Source organism: Chrysemys picta, chromosome 1, assembly GCF_011386835.1.
Source record: "Chrysemys picta bellii isolate R12L10 chromosome 1, ASM1138683v2, whole genome shotgun sequence".
Classification (NCBI taxonomy): domain Eukaryota; kingdom Metazoa; phylum Chordata; order Testudines; family Emydidae; genus Chrysemys; species Chrysemys picta.
This window is the reverse complement of record NC_088791.1, coordinates 307,102,520-307,119,343: the sequence shown is the minus strand read 5'-3', so window position 1 is coordinate 307,119,343 and position 16,824 is coordinate 307,102,520. Positions and strand designations below refer to the sequence as shown.

Below are 16,824 nucleotides of genomic sequence, written 5' to 3'. Positions count from 1 at the left end.
TTTCAAATATATTGATTTCAATTACAACACAGAATACAAAGTGTACAGTGCTCACTTTCTATTTATTTTTGAATACAAATCTTTGCTTTGTAAAAAACAAAAGAAATAGTATATTTCAGTTCACCTAATACAAGTACTGTCATGCAATCTCTTTATCATGAAAGTTGAATTTACAAATGTCGAATTATGTACAAAAAAATAATTGCATTCAAAAATAAAACAATGTAAAATTCAGAGCCTACAACTCCACTCAGTCCTACTTCAACCAATCGCTGATGGTTCCCAGCATCGGAGTGGTGCTCTTTTAAGACTTCCGAAAGCATGCTCTACACCTCGTCCCTCTCAGATTTTGGAAGGCAGTTCAGATTCTTAAACCTTGGGTCGAGTGCTGTAGCTATTTTTAGAAATCTCACATTGGTACCTTCTTTGCGTTTTGTCAGATCTGCAGTAATAGTGTTCGTAAATCAAACAACATGTGCTGGGTCATCATCCGAGACTGCTATAACATGAAATATATGGCAGAATGCGGGTAAAACAGAGCAGGGGACATACAATTCTCCCCAAAGGAGTTCAGTCACAAATTTAATTAACGCATTATGTTTTTTAACGAACATCATCAGCATGGAAGCATGTCCTCCGGAATGGTGGCTGAAGTATGAAGGGGCACACTAATGTTTAGCATATCTGGCACGTAAATACCTTGCAAAGCTGACTACAAAAGTGCCATGCGAACGCATGTTCTCATTTCAGGTGACATTGTAGATAAGAAGCAGGCAGCAGTATCTCCCGTAAATGTAAACAAGCTTGTTTGTCTTAGCGATTGGCTAAAAAAGAAGTAGGACTGAGTGGACTCGTATACTCTAAAGTTTTACATTGTTTTGTTTTTGAGTGCAGTTATGTAACCAAAAAAAATTTACATTTGTAAATTATACTTTCATGATAAAGATTGCACTACAGTACTTGTATGAGGTACATTGAAAAATACTATTTCTTTTATCTATCATTTTTACAGTGCAAATATTTGTAATAAAAAATTATATAAAATGAGCACTGTACGCTTTGTATTCTGTGTTGTAAGAGAAATCGATATGTTTGAAAATGTAGAAAAACATCCAAAAATATTTAATAAATTTCAATTGGTATTCTATTGTTTAACAGTGCGATTTAATCACAATTAACTTTTTTAATCGCAATTAATTTTTTTTGAGTTAATTGTGAGTTAACTGCGATTAATCGACAGTCCTAATTCAAACCATTTCAGATAATATTTGTAAAACATGTTGACTATGTAAAGTGCTTTATGAATACTAAATATACCTGTTATAATTTCAGAGTTCAAGTTAAGTATTAATTTCAAGTAATATTCAATGTGGATTTTTATTAGAAATAATGATAAAGCTTGAAAATATAATCAAACCTAGTATTTCTCATAATTTATGTGCCTTTGCTAACAGCCACTTCTGGTTTGGTCCTAATACAAATACTATACTAGTCTGCAGACTTTGAGGGTAGCTCAAGGGAGGGACCAGTAGATTGACAATTAAATGAACCAATGACTAGGAGCCATCTGTAGAAGACAGAGAGGGATCTGTGACCATTATTTCAGCCCAAAGGCTGTGTGATAGAAGCACATGGTGGACAGAATCTCAGTTAGGTACCTAAAGGCTAAAACAACTGAGCAGCACACCAGATGAAGGGGAAACAAGAGACTTTACTGGTTCAAACTCTTTTGAAAAAAACCAACACAGATGTTGTTCTCAGCCTCAAATGTTACCCAGTCCAACTGGTCATTCTATCTAAGTTTAAATTTTGTCATTTTTAAATGTGTGTAGTATATAATAAATTTATTGGGTATATGCTTAATATCAGTGCATAAAAATGGAATAAGATTTGTATTAAAAAACATCCGACAGCTTAATTGAAGATGAAATTTTTGTCTAGATTTTAATAGGATTGGTTTCCATAGTGATTCTTAATTGCACTGTATCTCATCTGTTTTATGCTAACACAGGCACTTAGGATGTCTGAAATCTTTAATAGTATTTTAAAAGATGGGTCATTTAGAAATAAGTTTTAAACAAATTTTAAGATTAAATACTGTACAATGATAATTTTATATGTTTTTCTGTGTGCCAGTACTATATTTGGGCATCAAGTAGCTGTGTGTTTCCACATCTTTTTGTGATGCTCAGTACCAAAGCTATAAATCTTGGCATGCACTAAGAGTGGATATGCTGCCCAAACTTCCTTTATAGATTGTGCTCCAAGAAAAAATTAGAAGGATTTGTAGAGTTAAGACTTAACTGGCTGAAATCTACTGTTTGCTTGTGTTTTTCTTCTAGAACAAGGACCCCAAAATGGCTCGAGTTGCACTGGAGTCTCTGTACAGACTACTGTGGGTTTACATGATTAGAATTAAATGTGAAAGCAATACAGCTACCCAGAGGTAAAGTTTTGCAGTTGTAATTGTAACCAGGCCCCTTTGCTGTGGATGTTTCCATTGTAGAAGTCCAGTGGCTCCACTGTGTGTCCTTGACCTAGAAGAGATTCTGCTGTCAAATGTGCACAATAAAATGTTCCTTTTTGTGACATTTAACAATTTTTCTCCTGCTTTTTGCAATTACTATACCAAAAGCTTTTGCTTTTGGAAGAGCCGGAATATAGACAGACTCACTCTTTGCTTCTGGAAATAGTGGAACTAGAAAGAGAAGTGTGTTATTGGCAGGATTGCGGATGCTTGCAGCACAATAACAAAATAGCAATAGCTCAGTCAAATGTAGAAACAAAGAAACAGAGCAAGGTACTATTGTACCTTTTAATTTGGAAAAGCCTTTCCATACTTGAGGCTTTCTAAATGAGATTTCCAGACAGAATTTGGGATAATTAAACAAGAAGATACATCTGCCACTCATCTGCAAGGAATGGAACTGTGCTGATGCTTGCTTTTTTCTTTTCTTAGTCGACTTATAACCATTGTCACAACGCTATTCCCAAAAGGGTCCCGTGGTGTGGTGCCAAGGGATATGCCTCTAAACATCTTTGTGAAAATTATACAGTTCATTGCACAGGTATGGAAAAGAACTGTGTCCAAGTAATGAATAATTTATTTTCCTAATAAATTATTAATGGAAGAATAAACTCGGTATTGTGTCACTTTATTTATCCCTCACTATTGATAGCCTTCTCCTAGGCAATGGTAAATTGTGGGTGTGGATTAGGCTAGAAATGATAGTGAAGTCACACTGGTGTAGAACAAGGGAAAGTGACTGGATCAGGTCCAGTAATGCCATTTTAATGCACCAGGGACTGACACACAAAATGTTATGTGGTATTAATGGGAGTTTACCACATAAATTCTGCACTCATCAATGGAAGGCTAGTCTCCTCTGTGGCTCCAGTTCAGCAAACCATCCCCATTTAGCCAGAGCCGCCCAGAGGGGGGGGCAAGTGGGGCAATTTACCCCGGGCCCCACAGGGGCCCCCACAAGAATGTAGTATTCTATAGTATTGCAAATTTTTTTTATGGAAGGGGCCCCCAAAATTGCTTTGCCCCAGGCCCCCTGAATCCTCTGGGCAGCCCTGCATTTAGCAAAACACTTACATGTGTGCTTAAAATTAAGCCCTCGCTTAAATACTTTGCTAAATGGGGATGCACTTAAGCATATACTTAAATGTTTCGCTGAATTTTAGATGCTTTGCATCTGTGAATAGACTTTTGTTTTATAAAATAGCACATTAGTACTACAATTGCTCAAGTGAAATTTAAATAATTAAAAAAGAGACTTTTAAAGTCGCTCATTTAGGTACCTAAATTAAATGGCCAGATTTTCAAAAGTGCTCAATACTCAGCAACTTCTATTTAGATAGGAGTTGGAATAGGAGCTGAGCTCTACTGAAAGTCTGGAACAAGTTGTGGGTGCTGTGCACTTTTGAAAATCTGATCCTAAATAAATTTAAATAAATCCTGATGACATCCTGCTTCAATATTTCTATTGCCTTTAACAAAAGAAGCAATTTCATATGATTTGTAACAATTTTTTCCATTTTAGGAACGTTTAGATTTTGCAATGAAAGAAATTATCTTTGACTTTCTTTGTGTTGGAAAACCAGCAAAAGCTTTCAGTCTCAATCCAGAGGTATGACATATATGCACACTTTTTATGAAATATGTATTTATTGCATTATGTTCAGCTTCAATTTTGATTGCTCAGAATAATTTATATTCTTCTTCACACGCTTGTTCATGTCAATTCCAATCAGGTGTGCGCGTGCTATGCACGACAGCCGGAAGATTTTTCCCCTGGCAGTATCCATAGAGTCGTCCTGGGCACCCCCTGGAGTCGCGCCTACATGGCGCCCAATATAGCGCCCTGCCAACCCAACCATCCCTCAGTTCCTTCTTACTGCCAGTGATGGCTGGAACGTCCCTTGCTCTTACTTCTGCAAGCGCCTCTAGAAGTGTCCCACTGTCATTTCTATACAGTTAGATTCTTAGTTAGTAGTATTAGCAGTGTAAGTAGTTTCTCTAAGTTTCCGTTGCAGGGTTCCTCCTACTCCCTCCCCTCCCCCATCTCCCCCCGTTTCGTCCCTCAGCACCAGGGTATGCCTCGGTCGCCGGGATTCAAACCGATGAAGTCTGTGGGGTAAACTTGATGCCAAGGAGCGACCCGTACACTTCTTGTTTGACATGCCCTGATGAGAGTCACCAAAGGGACAAGTGCTGCATTTGCAAAGGGTTTCAGCCGAGGAACCTTAAGGATCGTGAGCAGAGACTTAGAATTGTTCTCATGGAGGCAGCATTCCATCCGACCCAGAGTCGGCGGAGCCCGTGCCGAGTGCCTCCTCTGTGCGGAGCGCACTGGCACCGACAGCATGCAAGCCGGTACCAAGGAAGGAGGCTAAGGACTCCTGACACCGGGTGCCAAGTATAAGACTTTTGGTAGCCACCGGTCTTCATCCACGGTGCTCCAGAAGAAAAAGAGGCAGGAGAGAGGGCGCTCTCCCCATCCTAAGCCTTAGAAACCAGTGACAGGGAGGCCTCAGCCCATCCAGCCTACCTTGGGCCCAGCACCTCTCAGGGGGGTCCAGTCAAGTCAGGCCCACTACCATTCTCCGGACTGTCATGGCCGGAATATTCAACTCCCCTCCTCTGCAGAGACTTTTGAGGTGGCACAGGACCTTTTTCACTTCACAGCACTGCCTTCTCCAAGGTGGGATGAGGCACTGGTCATAACCCGGCCACCTATCCCATCTAGGGGCAAGCCGGAGATGATGTTGCACCGCTCCCCATCTCGACAACGCCACTCCCTGGTGCCGGCTGCCCACATGGGGCGACTGCACCAATCCCCAGGGGCCCGGCACTGCTCGTCGGCACGACCCATTACCGCTCCTCTGTGGTCTTCCATTTTGGAGACCTCGGAGTCTGAGGCAGAGTCCTATTAGTCAGATAGGTCCAGCAGCAGGAGGTCTAGATCTTGGCAACACCACCAGCCTCCTCTAGCGCCGTGGCCACCACAATGGCAACCACCAGCTCAGTGGCTCTTTTGGACTCCCTGGGCCTATCATCAAGCCCAGCGTCAGAGCCAGGCATTGAGATCCAGGTCGGCGTTGGTCATGTCGGCATCCTTCACCCCCACACAGCAGCTGGCACCAGAGACGCCACCGATACCTCTGCCTGCCGCTCATTCCTCCACCCTGGCACTGGCAAGCACCATGGCACCGACGACCATCTCGGCACTGTCCTCCTCGGCACTGGGAACTGCGACACCAGCGTTATAGCAGCCCAATGGACAACGTGACTGTCTTGGGGCTGAGGGCAGTGACCAAGGCCATGTGCTGGTGCTCTCGGCCTCCTCCTCCCCAGATGAGGCTGTTGTGGGCACGTCAATGGACTCCGCCTTGGAAGATAGCAGGGTCCTGCAACAGTTGTTGTGCAAGGTGGCCCAGAACCTGGGGATCCAGGCAGAGGAGCTGGTAGAAGATGCTGTTCCCAGGGTGGATATCCTCACCCCCTCTGATCCCTCGCACATTGCGCTGCCACTCATCAGAACTATAACTGAGACCATAATAACTTTGTGGCAGACGCCGGCCTCTTTGCCCCCTACAGTGAAGAGAAAAGAGAGATGCTATTTCATCCCCTCAAGGGGATATGAGCATCTCTATTCCCACCCTCCACCCAGCTCTTTGGTGGTGGATGCTGCAAACTAAAGCATCAGGGGTTTCAGGGACCCTCCCCTAAAAATCAGGAGGCGAAAAAGTTGGACTTGTTCGGGAGAAAAGTCTACTCCACCAGTGGTTTGGAGTTCTGCATTTTAAACCAACAGGCCATCATTCGTCGGTACTCCTTTAACACCTGTGGAGCAATGGACAAGTTTGCCAAGCTATTGCCACCAGACTCCCGCTCCAAATTTAATGCCTTGGTGGAGGAAGACAAACTCATTTCTAGGCCTCCTTGCAGGCATGCCGACACAGCAGCCCGAACCATGGCTACAGGGATGGCCATGAGAAGGTACTCTTGACTCAAGGTCTCTGGGCTTCCTTACAAAGTCCAAGAGACCATCCAAGACCTACCCTTTGAAAGTCAGGCCCTTTTCTCTGAAAAGACAGACAGGATACTGCACAGTTTAAAAGACTCAAGAGCCACCCTCAAGTACCTGGACATACACATCCCCACTACACAGTGCAGGCACTTCAGGCTGCAGCCTCCTCAGCAGTTTTACCAACAAAACCGACAGGTTGGTTCCTGGAGGAGGAATCGGGGTGGCAGGAAAAGGCCACACCCATCCTCGGGTCAGAGCTCTGGCCAACCCAAGCCACCTTTGAGCCCCAAACTAGCCTTTTGAAGGTGTGGTCGAGGACCGCACACCAGGTCAAGAACTGGATCTACCCCGCCTTACCTTTTTGTCTTGACTGTCCCCCTTCTACCATGCATGGTCCTGTATCACTTTGGACTGCTGGGTGGTCCGCACAGTAAAGAGGGGATACTCCATGCAATTCTGTGCCCTCCTGCCCTTCCACCCCCCTTCCCAGTCCCTCTTCAGGGACCCTTCTCACAAGCAACTCCTTATACAGGAGGTGCACTCGCTCCTTCCACTGGGGCAGTGGAAGAGGTTCCTCAGGAGCAGAAGGGTAAGGGTTTCTATTCCCGGTATTTCCTAATACCAAAAGCCAAAGGTGGGCTCAAGCCCATCCTAGACCTGCAAGAACTCAACAAGTTCATGAAGAAGCTCAAGTTCCATGTGGTCTCTTTGGCCTCCATCATCCCATCATTAGATCCAGGAGACTGGTATGCTGCCCTCGACTTGAAGGACACGTACTTTCACATAGCAATAACTCCGTCCCACAGAAAATACCTCAGGATTGTGTTGAGCAGCACCCACTACCATTTCACAGTCCTCCCTTTCAGCCTGTCAGCAGCACCTCACATGTTCACTAAGTGCATGGCAGTCATGGCCGCGTTCCTGCGCAGGCGGCAGGTACAGGTGTTCCCATACCTGGATGACTGGCTCATCAAGGGCCGCACCAGATCTCAAATGGAGGCACAAGTTGACTTCATAAGAACAACATTTGACAAACTGGGCCTCCTTTTGAACGAGGGGAAATCAACGCTCTCCCCGGTTCAGAAGATAGAGTTAGGGGAAGTACTGGAGTTGACACAAGCCAGGGCATACCTCCTGGAAGCAAGGTTTCGGTCCCTCGGCGACATCATAAGAGGTCTCACGCAGTTCCCCACCACCACAGCAAGGAATTGCCTGAAACTTCTAGGACACACGGCCGCTTGTACCTTTGTGGTGCAACACACCAGGCTCAGACTCCGGCCTCTCCAATTGTGGCTAACCTCTGTGTATCGGCCGGCTCGGGACAGTTTGGACAGGGTTGTGACTCTATCTCGCTCATCCTCGATGCCCTCGAGTGGTGGCTTGACCCACAGGTAGTATGTGTGGGAGCCCATACTACCAGCCCTCAGCCGTCTCTCTTCCTAGTGACAGATGCGTCAGTTATGGACTGGGGAGCACATTTGGGAGACCTCAGAACACAAGGCCTCTGGTCTCAGGCGGAACTCGTTCTCCACGTCAGAGAGCTGAGAGCAGTACTCCTGGTGTGTCAGACTTTCCGAGCCCACTTAACAGGGAGATATGTATCAGTTATGACAGACAATACCACGGCGATGTTCTATATCAACAAGTTGGGGGGTGCACGCTCCTCTCCCCTGTGCCAGGAAACCCTCATGCTGTGGGACTTCTATGTAGAGCATTCGATACACCTGCAAGCATTGTACTACTCTGGAGTATAGAATGAGTTGGAGGACTATCTCAGCAGGTTGTTCCAAGGCCATGAGTGGTCCCTTTGCCCGGACATTGCGAACTCAGGGGTTTTCCCCAGATAGACCTGTTCACCACGCGACGCAACAGGAAGTGCCAGAAGTTTTGCTCCTTCCTGAATCACAGCCCGGTCTCCATTGCAGATGCGTTCCTCCTCCCGTGGGGAGGCCATCTCCTATACGTGTTTCCACCCATACCACTCATTCACAAGGTGCTCCTCAAGGTACGGAGGGAGCAAGCTTCGGTGATATTGATAGCTCCAGCCTGGCCCCGCCAGCACTGGTACACATCGCTCTTGCAAATGCTGTAGTCACTTTGCCGCTCTTCCCGGACTTACTAACTCAGGACCATAGCCGTCTCCAACACCCAAACCTCGAGCCACTGCACTTCACAGCGTGGAAGCTCCGTGACTGAATCCGGCGGAGCTCTTTGGCTCGGACCAGGTTAGACGAGTCATCCTAGGCAGTCGGAAGCCTTCTACCAGGGCTATGTACCTTGCCAAGTGGAAGAGATTTTCAGTCTGGTCGGCACAGCACCGTTCATTTCTGACGCTTGTCTCTGTGCCACTTATATTAGACTATCTCCATCTCAAGCAGCAGGGGCTGTCCATGTCATCAATAAAGGTTCACTTGGCCGCCATCTCTGCCTTCCATCCAGGCGCGGAGGGCCGGTCAATCTTCATCAACCCTATGGTCAGCCGTTTCCTGAAAGGTATTGACAGGCTATACCCGCATGTCAGGCAGCCAGTCCCGGCCTGGCATCTCAGTCTGGTCCTTTCCAAATTGATGGGGCCACCCTTCAAACCACTGGCGACTTGTTCCCTGCTTTACCTGTCATAGAAGGTGGCATTTCTGGTAGCGATAACCTCAGCCAGGAGGGTGTCCAAGCTCAAGGCCCTAACATCAGAGCGCCCTTAAATGGTGTTCTATAAGGACAAGATTCAGCTCAGGCCACATCCTGCATTCCTCCTGAAGGTTGTCTCCCAGTTTCATGTCAACCAGGACATCTTCCTCCCAGTCTTCTATTCTAAACCGCACTCGAGCGGCAGGGAGCAGAGGCTTCACTCATTGGACATCTGCAGAGCATTAGCCGTTTACATTGAAAGAATGAAACTGTTCCTGAAGTCCATTCAACTGTTTGTGGCTGTGGCAGAAAGGATAAAAGGTCTTCCAGTCTCCTCTCAATTAATTTTGTTGTGGATTTCGTCCTGCATCCGAGAGTGCTACAACCTGGCAGTGGTGCTTGCCCCTCCAATCACCGCACACTCCACCAGGGCGCAGGCCTTTTCAGCCGCTTTCCTGGCTCAGGTTCCTACTCAGGAAATATGCAGGGCAGCGACGTGGTCCTCCATACGCAGTTTCACCACACATTATGCAATCACCCAGCAGGCCAGAGACAACGTGGCCTTTGATAGAGTGGTACTACAATCAATGGACGACTCCAACCCTGCCTCCTGAACTTTGGCTTGTGATTCACCTGATTGGAATTGACATGAACAAGCACTCGAAGAAGAAAAAATGGTTACTCACCTTGTTCTTCAAGATGTGTTGTTCATGTCCATTCCAATACCCTCCCCTCTACCACTCTGTCAGAGTCCCCAGCAAGAAGGAACTGAGGGGAGGTCGGGTTGGCAGGGCCCTATATTTCCCTATTGGCAGGTGCTATATAGGCGCGACTCCAGGGATGCCCAGACAACCCTACTGATATTGCTAGGGGGGAAATCTTCCGGCTGTCGTGCACGCAGCACGTGCACACCTGATTGGAATGGACATAAACAACACATTTCAAAGAACAACAGTTACGAGAAGGTGAGTAACCATTTTTTATTTTAGCCTTATTTAATACAAGATATGATGCACTGTAGGAAATATTGTTGAATGGTTATACCATAGATTTTTTGTAATTGCCACAACTGTATGAAGTTTGCATTATAGACATAGATATATGTGCTAACATTTAATGTAGTTGAGTAGAAACATTATTTTATTCTGTTCAGATTTGGGCAGAGGGAAATATCTCTGTAAATTAATTTATTCCGATTTGGTATAGCAAAATTTTATTTCTGATTAATGTGATTTTTGAAATGTGAAAAGGGTGGAAATTATTTGATTATGCTATTCATTCACATTTTGAACTTTACAGAGAATGAATATTGGTCTGAGAGCTTTCTTGGTGATTGCTGATAGCTTGCAGCAAAAAGATGGTGAACCTCCAATGCCAGTTACTGGAGCTGTCCTTCCCTCTGGAAACACTCTAAGAGTGAAGAAAACTTACTTAAGCAAAACTCTCACAGAGGAGGAAGCTAAAATGATAGGTCAGTAACAGGCATGTAATAATGTGAAAACTTATAATGACCAGTGTAACCATGTACAATACTCCTAAGTGAATATATAGAACATTTTAATATAGATATGTATTTAATTGTATTTTTATTTATCATCTATTTTCAGTGAAATATATCCTTTTGACTGATTAATTCTATTTTCTTAAATTTAAGCTTATTGGGATATATTTCATAATTCATTGAGTATGTAGGTAAATCGATAAATCTTCTAAATGCTGAATATTTGTTTGTTTATTCAGTTTCCCTGCTAGTAATTGAAATACAGTGTTTGTACTCCACATGTATCCACCAGTTTGAGAAACACCATCAATTGTAGAGTATCTATATTTTAAGTACTGGAAGAAACTTTTAAGTGCAAGTACAGTATAATTCCCCACCAATGAAAAAGACTTTTGTGTACTATAGTATATAATCATGATACTAAAAACCATAAAAATGTAAGGCCCAATCCTATAAACAATTACTACTAGGTATTAGTGCTAATCATATTTATTTCAATTACTACTCGCGTTAGTAAGCTCTGCAGCTAGTAGTAAAAGTCTGCAGGATTGAAGTCTTGTTACTAATTTATTTCTTGTTACTATAGTTTTCAGCAAAATATTTAGCACCAGTCTGGTTTCCACTTAGTGAGGCTGCATTCATTGTTTTTTTTTATAAACAGAATTCTAATTCTGAAATGAAATGGAGAGTCAATTATTCATGTTCAATGTAATATAAAATCATGGTAGATTACGTATTCATATGTTTCCCACTCTACCAGGGGATTTAGAGCATATGAAGAAATGAAATGTTGAGGTCATTTCAGAGTTCTGAACCTACACTGGCTTTATCTGCTAAAAAGTGAAATGGTTAAAGAAAAGCAGATTAAGAAATACTTCTTGATTGGTGGTGATTTATATAAAGTTTCCTTGGGATTCTTTGAAAAGCTCAGCCTAATAGGATAAAAGTAGGAAGCGTTATGTTTTGAGGTTTACATTTTTAATTGTGAAAATTATATCTACTTTTAAATTATCTGATTTCCATTGGCTAGTGTATCACAGCATGAAACTAATATTGTATTTAATACAAAACAGCATGACCTAATTTTTCATACCAAAAGAGTATTTTGAGAGATAGTTCAAATCCAATTTTTGTGTTAATTTTAAGACTAGCTGCTTGCTCAAAACCTTTATTTTTGTCAGTTTTTTTTAAAGCTCTCAAAGTCTCAGAGGGTGGCTAAATATATAATAAAGCTTTTCAGGACGTGGACTAGAATTATACAAAATTCAGTTTCCATTTAACCACTTACAGCCAGATTTCAGTTACTAAGCTACTAAGGCTGTGTTAGTATCTTTCTCCATAAGTAGTCCAAATCATTGGGACTACTCTCAGAGTAAGGTACTACTCACCATGAGAGAGGATGGCTGATCTGGCTCTGAATCAGGATGTAGTAATTGAGGCAATAGGTTACATCATAGTTAAAACTTACTGTTGTTTTACTTCTTGTAGCACTACTGGAATAAGCTCTCCCTTCTTCAAAATGCCTGAATCTCTATTAATATTATGTTCTTATTTAAAAATTGAAATATATATTTTACAGGTATGTCATTGTATTATTCTCAAGTAAGAAAAGCTGTGGACAACATACTAAGACATCTTGATAAAGAAGTCGGACGATGTATGATGCTAACTAACATACAGATGTTAAACAAGGAACCTGAAGACATGATCACGTGAGTGTTAAATAAAAGTAAAGCACAATCCTGTATGATTGAAAAAAAACTCAAAAGGAACTTTTGCTTTATTTTTTCCAACCAGTCTCAAGTTTTGTCTTAGCTATCATAGGGACAGAGTGTAACAAGTACAGTTTGCTAAAGCATACACTTCCTTTTGTGAAATCCACCATTTGTGGGTACAGCAGGAACGGTCAGTGATGTCACCCCCTCTTGTCATCAGAAAATATAGCTTTGTTTTTCTGGATTTGAGTATTTATTTGCATGCATGTGGTAATTTTGGGAATTGGATTTACTCCCCCAAAGCAGCCAAAATTTACCTCAGAATTGTAGGAATGGGAAGGTAGTGTAAAAAGCATCAGTGTCCACAGTGCAGGCCTATCAGCAGAGTATGCAAAGGAATGACTCAGACCACTGTTGCTAATATTTCTGCCATCACTGAACTTCAAAATGGTGGCAGTAAATTTTGAGAACTGCAGTTAATAGTAAAGAAGTTTTGAAATTTCCCCTCAATGTCCATAACACCAGTCAAAAATCAAACCTTCATTACAGTCCCAAGTCATCTTGTGGTGATGGCCTCAAATTTAAGAGGGTTAAAAGGAGCATTTCTTCACTGGTGCATTCATAAATACATCCAGTATGAGTCATTGAACAAGTTCTCTGTTGAGTGTTCTATGGGAAAGGGATTTTTACTAGATACAGAGCAGTCTGAGGTGTCATGTGATGAAGGAAGCAGGGCGGCCCCTTGCAGAGAACTGCCTTGATGGAAAGAGGAGCCAGATCATTGGACAGACGTTGCCCATCCTTGTTGTGGAAGGGACAGAGCGAGTTCTTGTACAATCAGAGAGCCAGCCCTTTAAGGGAGGCTTGTCCCTTGTAGGGAAGGAGGCCATTGGAGAATATGGCAGTAGAGAGGCAACTGGACTGTTGTGGATTTTTAATAGGTTTGTCAGACAAAATGGCCAACTTACCAGCAGTACAATGAATACCCAATCAACTCCACTAATTGGCTGAAATCCAGCTGTTGTTACAGCTGTGAATAATCTTTGTGTTGTAGCTGCCTTTCTTCTGTCCTCCTTTGTTGGTTCCAATTGCTCTGTTAGTCTAAATTAGATTGTAAGCTCTTCTGGTCAGGAATCTTGTCATCTTTTATTTCTATTAAACATCATGCACACTAATGTTACTATGTAAATAATAATAATGCTATTTCAGCATCAAAGTATTATGCTTGGTATGTTTTTTCATATCGCGATACCCATAATGCTCTTCAGTGCTCACAGCCATTTCAAAGCATTTTGGGTGTCCATGCTTTTTAGGAAAAATTAAAGGTCTTGACACACACACTTTTTTTTCCAGCCCAGGCAGACATACTATGTCTCTTGTTAAGAGGGGGGGGGAAAAGGGGAGATGGTTTGACTCCCTGCCATGCTAGTCATGGGAGCCCCAAACCCTCTTTAATGCCTCCTTTAAATCCTTGACTAATCCATTTTATCTGACCAATATATGAAGTACCTGCACTGGACATCTGCTGCAAGGAGGTGCCAGTAATTTGCTTGACTGCCTCCTCCCCATATTTAGCCAGGTATTTACTGAGCCCTTCTTTAATGTCAGCCAAATATAGATCAGCTCTCCAGTGAGATAGGTGGACCCCATCCTCCCTGAATAAGTAAATAATTTTTACTCCTGGGAAAATGTATAGGATCTGTACCAAGTCCTTCTTGTTTCTGAACATCAAATCTACCCCTTTACACTTTCCCAAATCATTTTCCCCAAGGTGAAGTACAGTGACATCCGGTCACCAGAGTATACAAGGGGCATCCACTGGTGCCGTATCATGCCCCTCCTGCCATGCTATCTCTGGATTGCTTCACCACTGAGGCTGAGCTGTGAACCTCCTGTCAACCTGGAAGCCAACCTGTGCACTGTATACACAATATTGTGCCCACAGATCCACACCTGTTCTGTTCATTCCCTTTGGGGCACCTGGCATTGGCCACTATCAGAAGACAGGATATGGGGCTAGATGGACCTTTGCTCTGACTCAATATGGCCGCTCTTATGTTCCCCACTGGCTGCCTGACCTATCTGCAATTGTCTGAAATGGAAACATAAGCAAAATTATTTCTGATTCCCAACCTGGGGTTTCACATGCATCCTGTATTCATTAGAATGCCAGCGCCCAATTGCCTGAATTGTCTTTGCCCCCAGACCCAGCTACACCGTTGCTGTAGCCACCCTGATCCGAAATGAATAGGAAACAAATTTATGAGTTGGAAGCCCCACGTCATCAGCCCCATCTTAAAACTATAACAGACTGGAATGTTGTGAGGGGGCTTCCGTCACTGTGAATAAAGAGGGGCCCATCTTTATTTGGTCTTATTGCAGTATATGCCCTCATGGCCCCCACAGGGCAGATTCTCAGCTCGCCACCATCCTACAGTATAATGGATTGACCCCGGTCTCCCAAATCTGTCTTTGACATCCTCAATGTTAAGATAGCTAATCATCCTCACAATGTAAATGCCTGAATTCCAAAGCCCTTCCCAAAGTGTCCCTCCATGGCCCAGGCACTAATTTGCTGATCCTAAAAGCCCCCAAAAATTCTACCAGGAATGCCGCCCTGACCAAGGTTGCCTCTTGTTCACAATGACATATAAGATCAGGAATTTTCACCAAAACCTTAAGTGTATTAACAGTGATGGGGCAGCCTGGGTCGTCTTTGGGGCCAGTGCTTGATGACTACCCCCACTATAAACCTCCCACCTGAAATCCCGCCACAAGCATCTTGGTAACCATTCAGCCTACTGACAAATGTAAGTCCCAATAGGAAAGTGGAGATGGTTGATGACGCCAGCCCCTGGCTTGCCACTGACACCATGTACTGAAGTACCCAGTCCTCCAGAATTGGCCAAAGTGTGGACAGGCCCTCCCTCTCCCAAAACTGAACAAAATCATTAAAACCTCTCTCACAGTTCCTAAATGTTTGCAGAGCCTCCGATTGCTAGAGCTTGCAAATCTGTGGGTATCTGCTTTATATTTGCAGATCGTGGATGGATGCAGATCCAAATTTTATATCTAGATCCCTGCAAATCTGCGGATATCCACTTATATCCCTGGATATCCACATCCACGGACCATCTTTGCAGATCAGAGATCAGATGCGGATACAAATTTTGCATCCACGCAGGGGTCTACCAATCTTTGCACTGCACTCAAAGCCATCAGATGCCAAAACTGCATACAGTATACACATTTTTTTACAATTACTGTAATAATTTTTGTAGACTTAAAAAAAATTCCTTTCTGTTCTGCTTTAATTTCCCACCCTCAACATGCAAACACTGTCCTTCCAGCTGAAAACAGGTGGAAGCAACTTCATCCAGAATTCATCATATGGGCTCCTGATTCAATCAAAGAGATCACTGCAGAGCTATGTCAGCCATTCCTTAGTAAAATCTTGCATGTTATGTCCACAGAACCCTCACTAGCCCAGATAATGTCTGAACATGAAGTCTTGTCGGATTTGGATCCTCCCATAGGAGTGCTCTGAACAGTTGCTAAACTACTGGAACAACCTAGAGACATAATATTTATAAATATTTTCACATCTACCATTATAGAGGTTTCTTCTTGAACTGTTAGTTCACAAGCTTCCACTCAACGCACAAACTATTAGCCCTAGTGACTGCTAGTAAAGAATTGTATACTAATTAAATGTCTAATACTGAACCTGCTTTGTTTGCCTAGAAGCCCTGCAAATTTCATCTTCTAGTGGTATTGATATTAATGAAGTACTAGGACAGATCACAAGGATTAGATTGTTAAATTCTCACATGAAAAGTTATAGTTTAGAGATAATAACAATGCCTAGCTCTTACATCATGCTTTTCATAAGTGATCTCAATGCACTTCACAAGTAAATTCAGATTTTCATAATGAGAATCTATTCAGTTGAGATACACTTTAAGGTACAGATATTATTAAGTAATTCATCATGAAAAATAATATTCATGCATTGTACAGTGGATGCAGAGTACATTGAAAATTCATTTGGATTTGTTATTTTTGACAGTCCAAATTCAAGCTGATGAATGTATGAAAATGTGCTGAGAAATAATGGCTGCCAAGTAGGGCCACAAAACTACCATTAAATTCACATCTTCACCTTATAATAAATATAGGCTGTGTTTGTACCTGTAACATTAATAGTTTCAAGAATGCATTAAAACGGTGATGTTCTCTAGTCTTGTTTAAGTGTTTCTAAATTCATGTCATCTGTGTTATTTAGCATGAGAATAAGATATCCAAATTTAATACCCTATGTAGTCTAGAGAGGGTACTGGACTGGAACTCTGGAGAGCTGGGTTCTATGACTTTGGAAAAGTCTCATCAATTCTCTGTGCCTTGGTTTCCCATCCCATCCTTTGTCTGTTTATACTGTAAGATT

At 42.9% G+C, this 16,824-nt stretch overlaps 2 protein-coding genes across 16 annotated transcripts in view; one reads left to right on the top strand and one right to left on the bottom strand.

Moving 5' to 3' along the window:
* The window catches only part of N4BP2L2 (NEDD4 binding protein 2 like 2), a 667,270-nt gene that overhangs the window by 239,956 nt on the left and 410,490 nt on the right, over positions 1-16,824 (bottom strand). The window lies entirely within an intron of this gene.
* FRY (FRY microtubule binding protein) overlaps positions 1-16,824 on the top strand; it is a 402,818-nt gene that overhangs the window by 231,978 nt on the left and 154,016 nt on the right. For all 11 annotated transcript variants that reach the window (XM_065594453.1, XM_065594448.1, XM_065594426.1 and 8 more), the window contains 5 exons: positions 2,343-2,446; positions 2,960-3,068; positions 4,050-4,136; positions 10,464-10,635; positions 12,245-12,377. In XM_065594453.1, the coding sequence (XP_065450525.1) occupies positions 2,343-2,446; positions 2,960-3,068; positions 4,050-4,136; positions 10,464-10,635; positions 12,245-12,377 (605 nt within the window). The remainder of the gene's footprint in view (positions 1-2,342; positions 2,447-2,959; positions 3,069-4,049; positions 4,137-10,463; positions 10,636-12,244; positions 12,378-16,824) is intronic.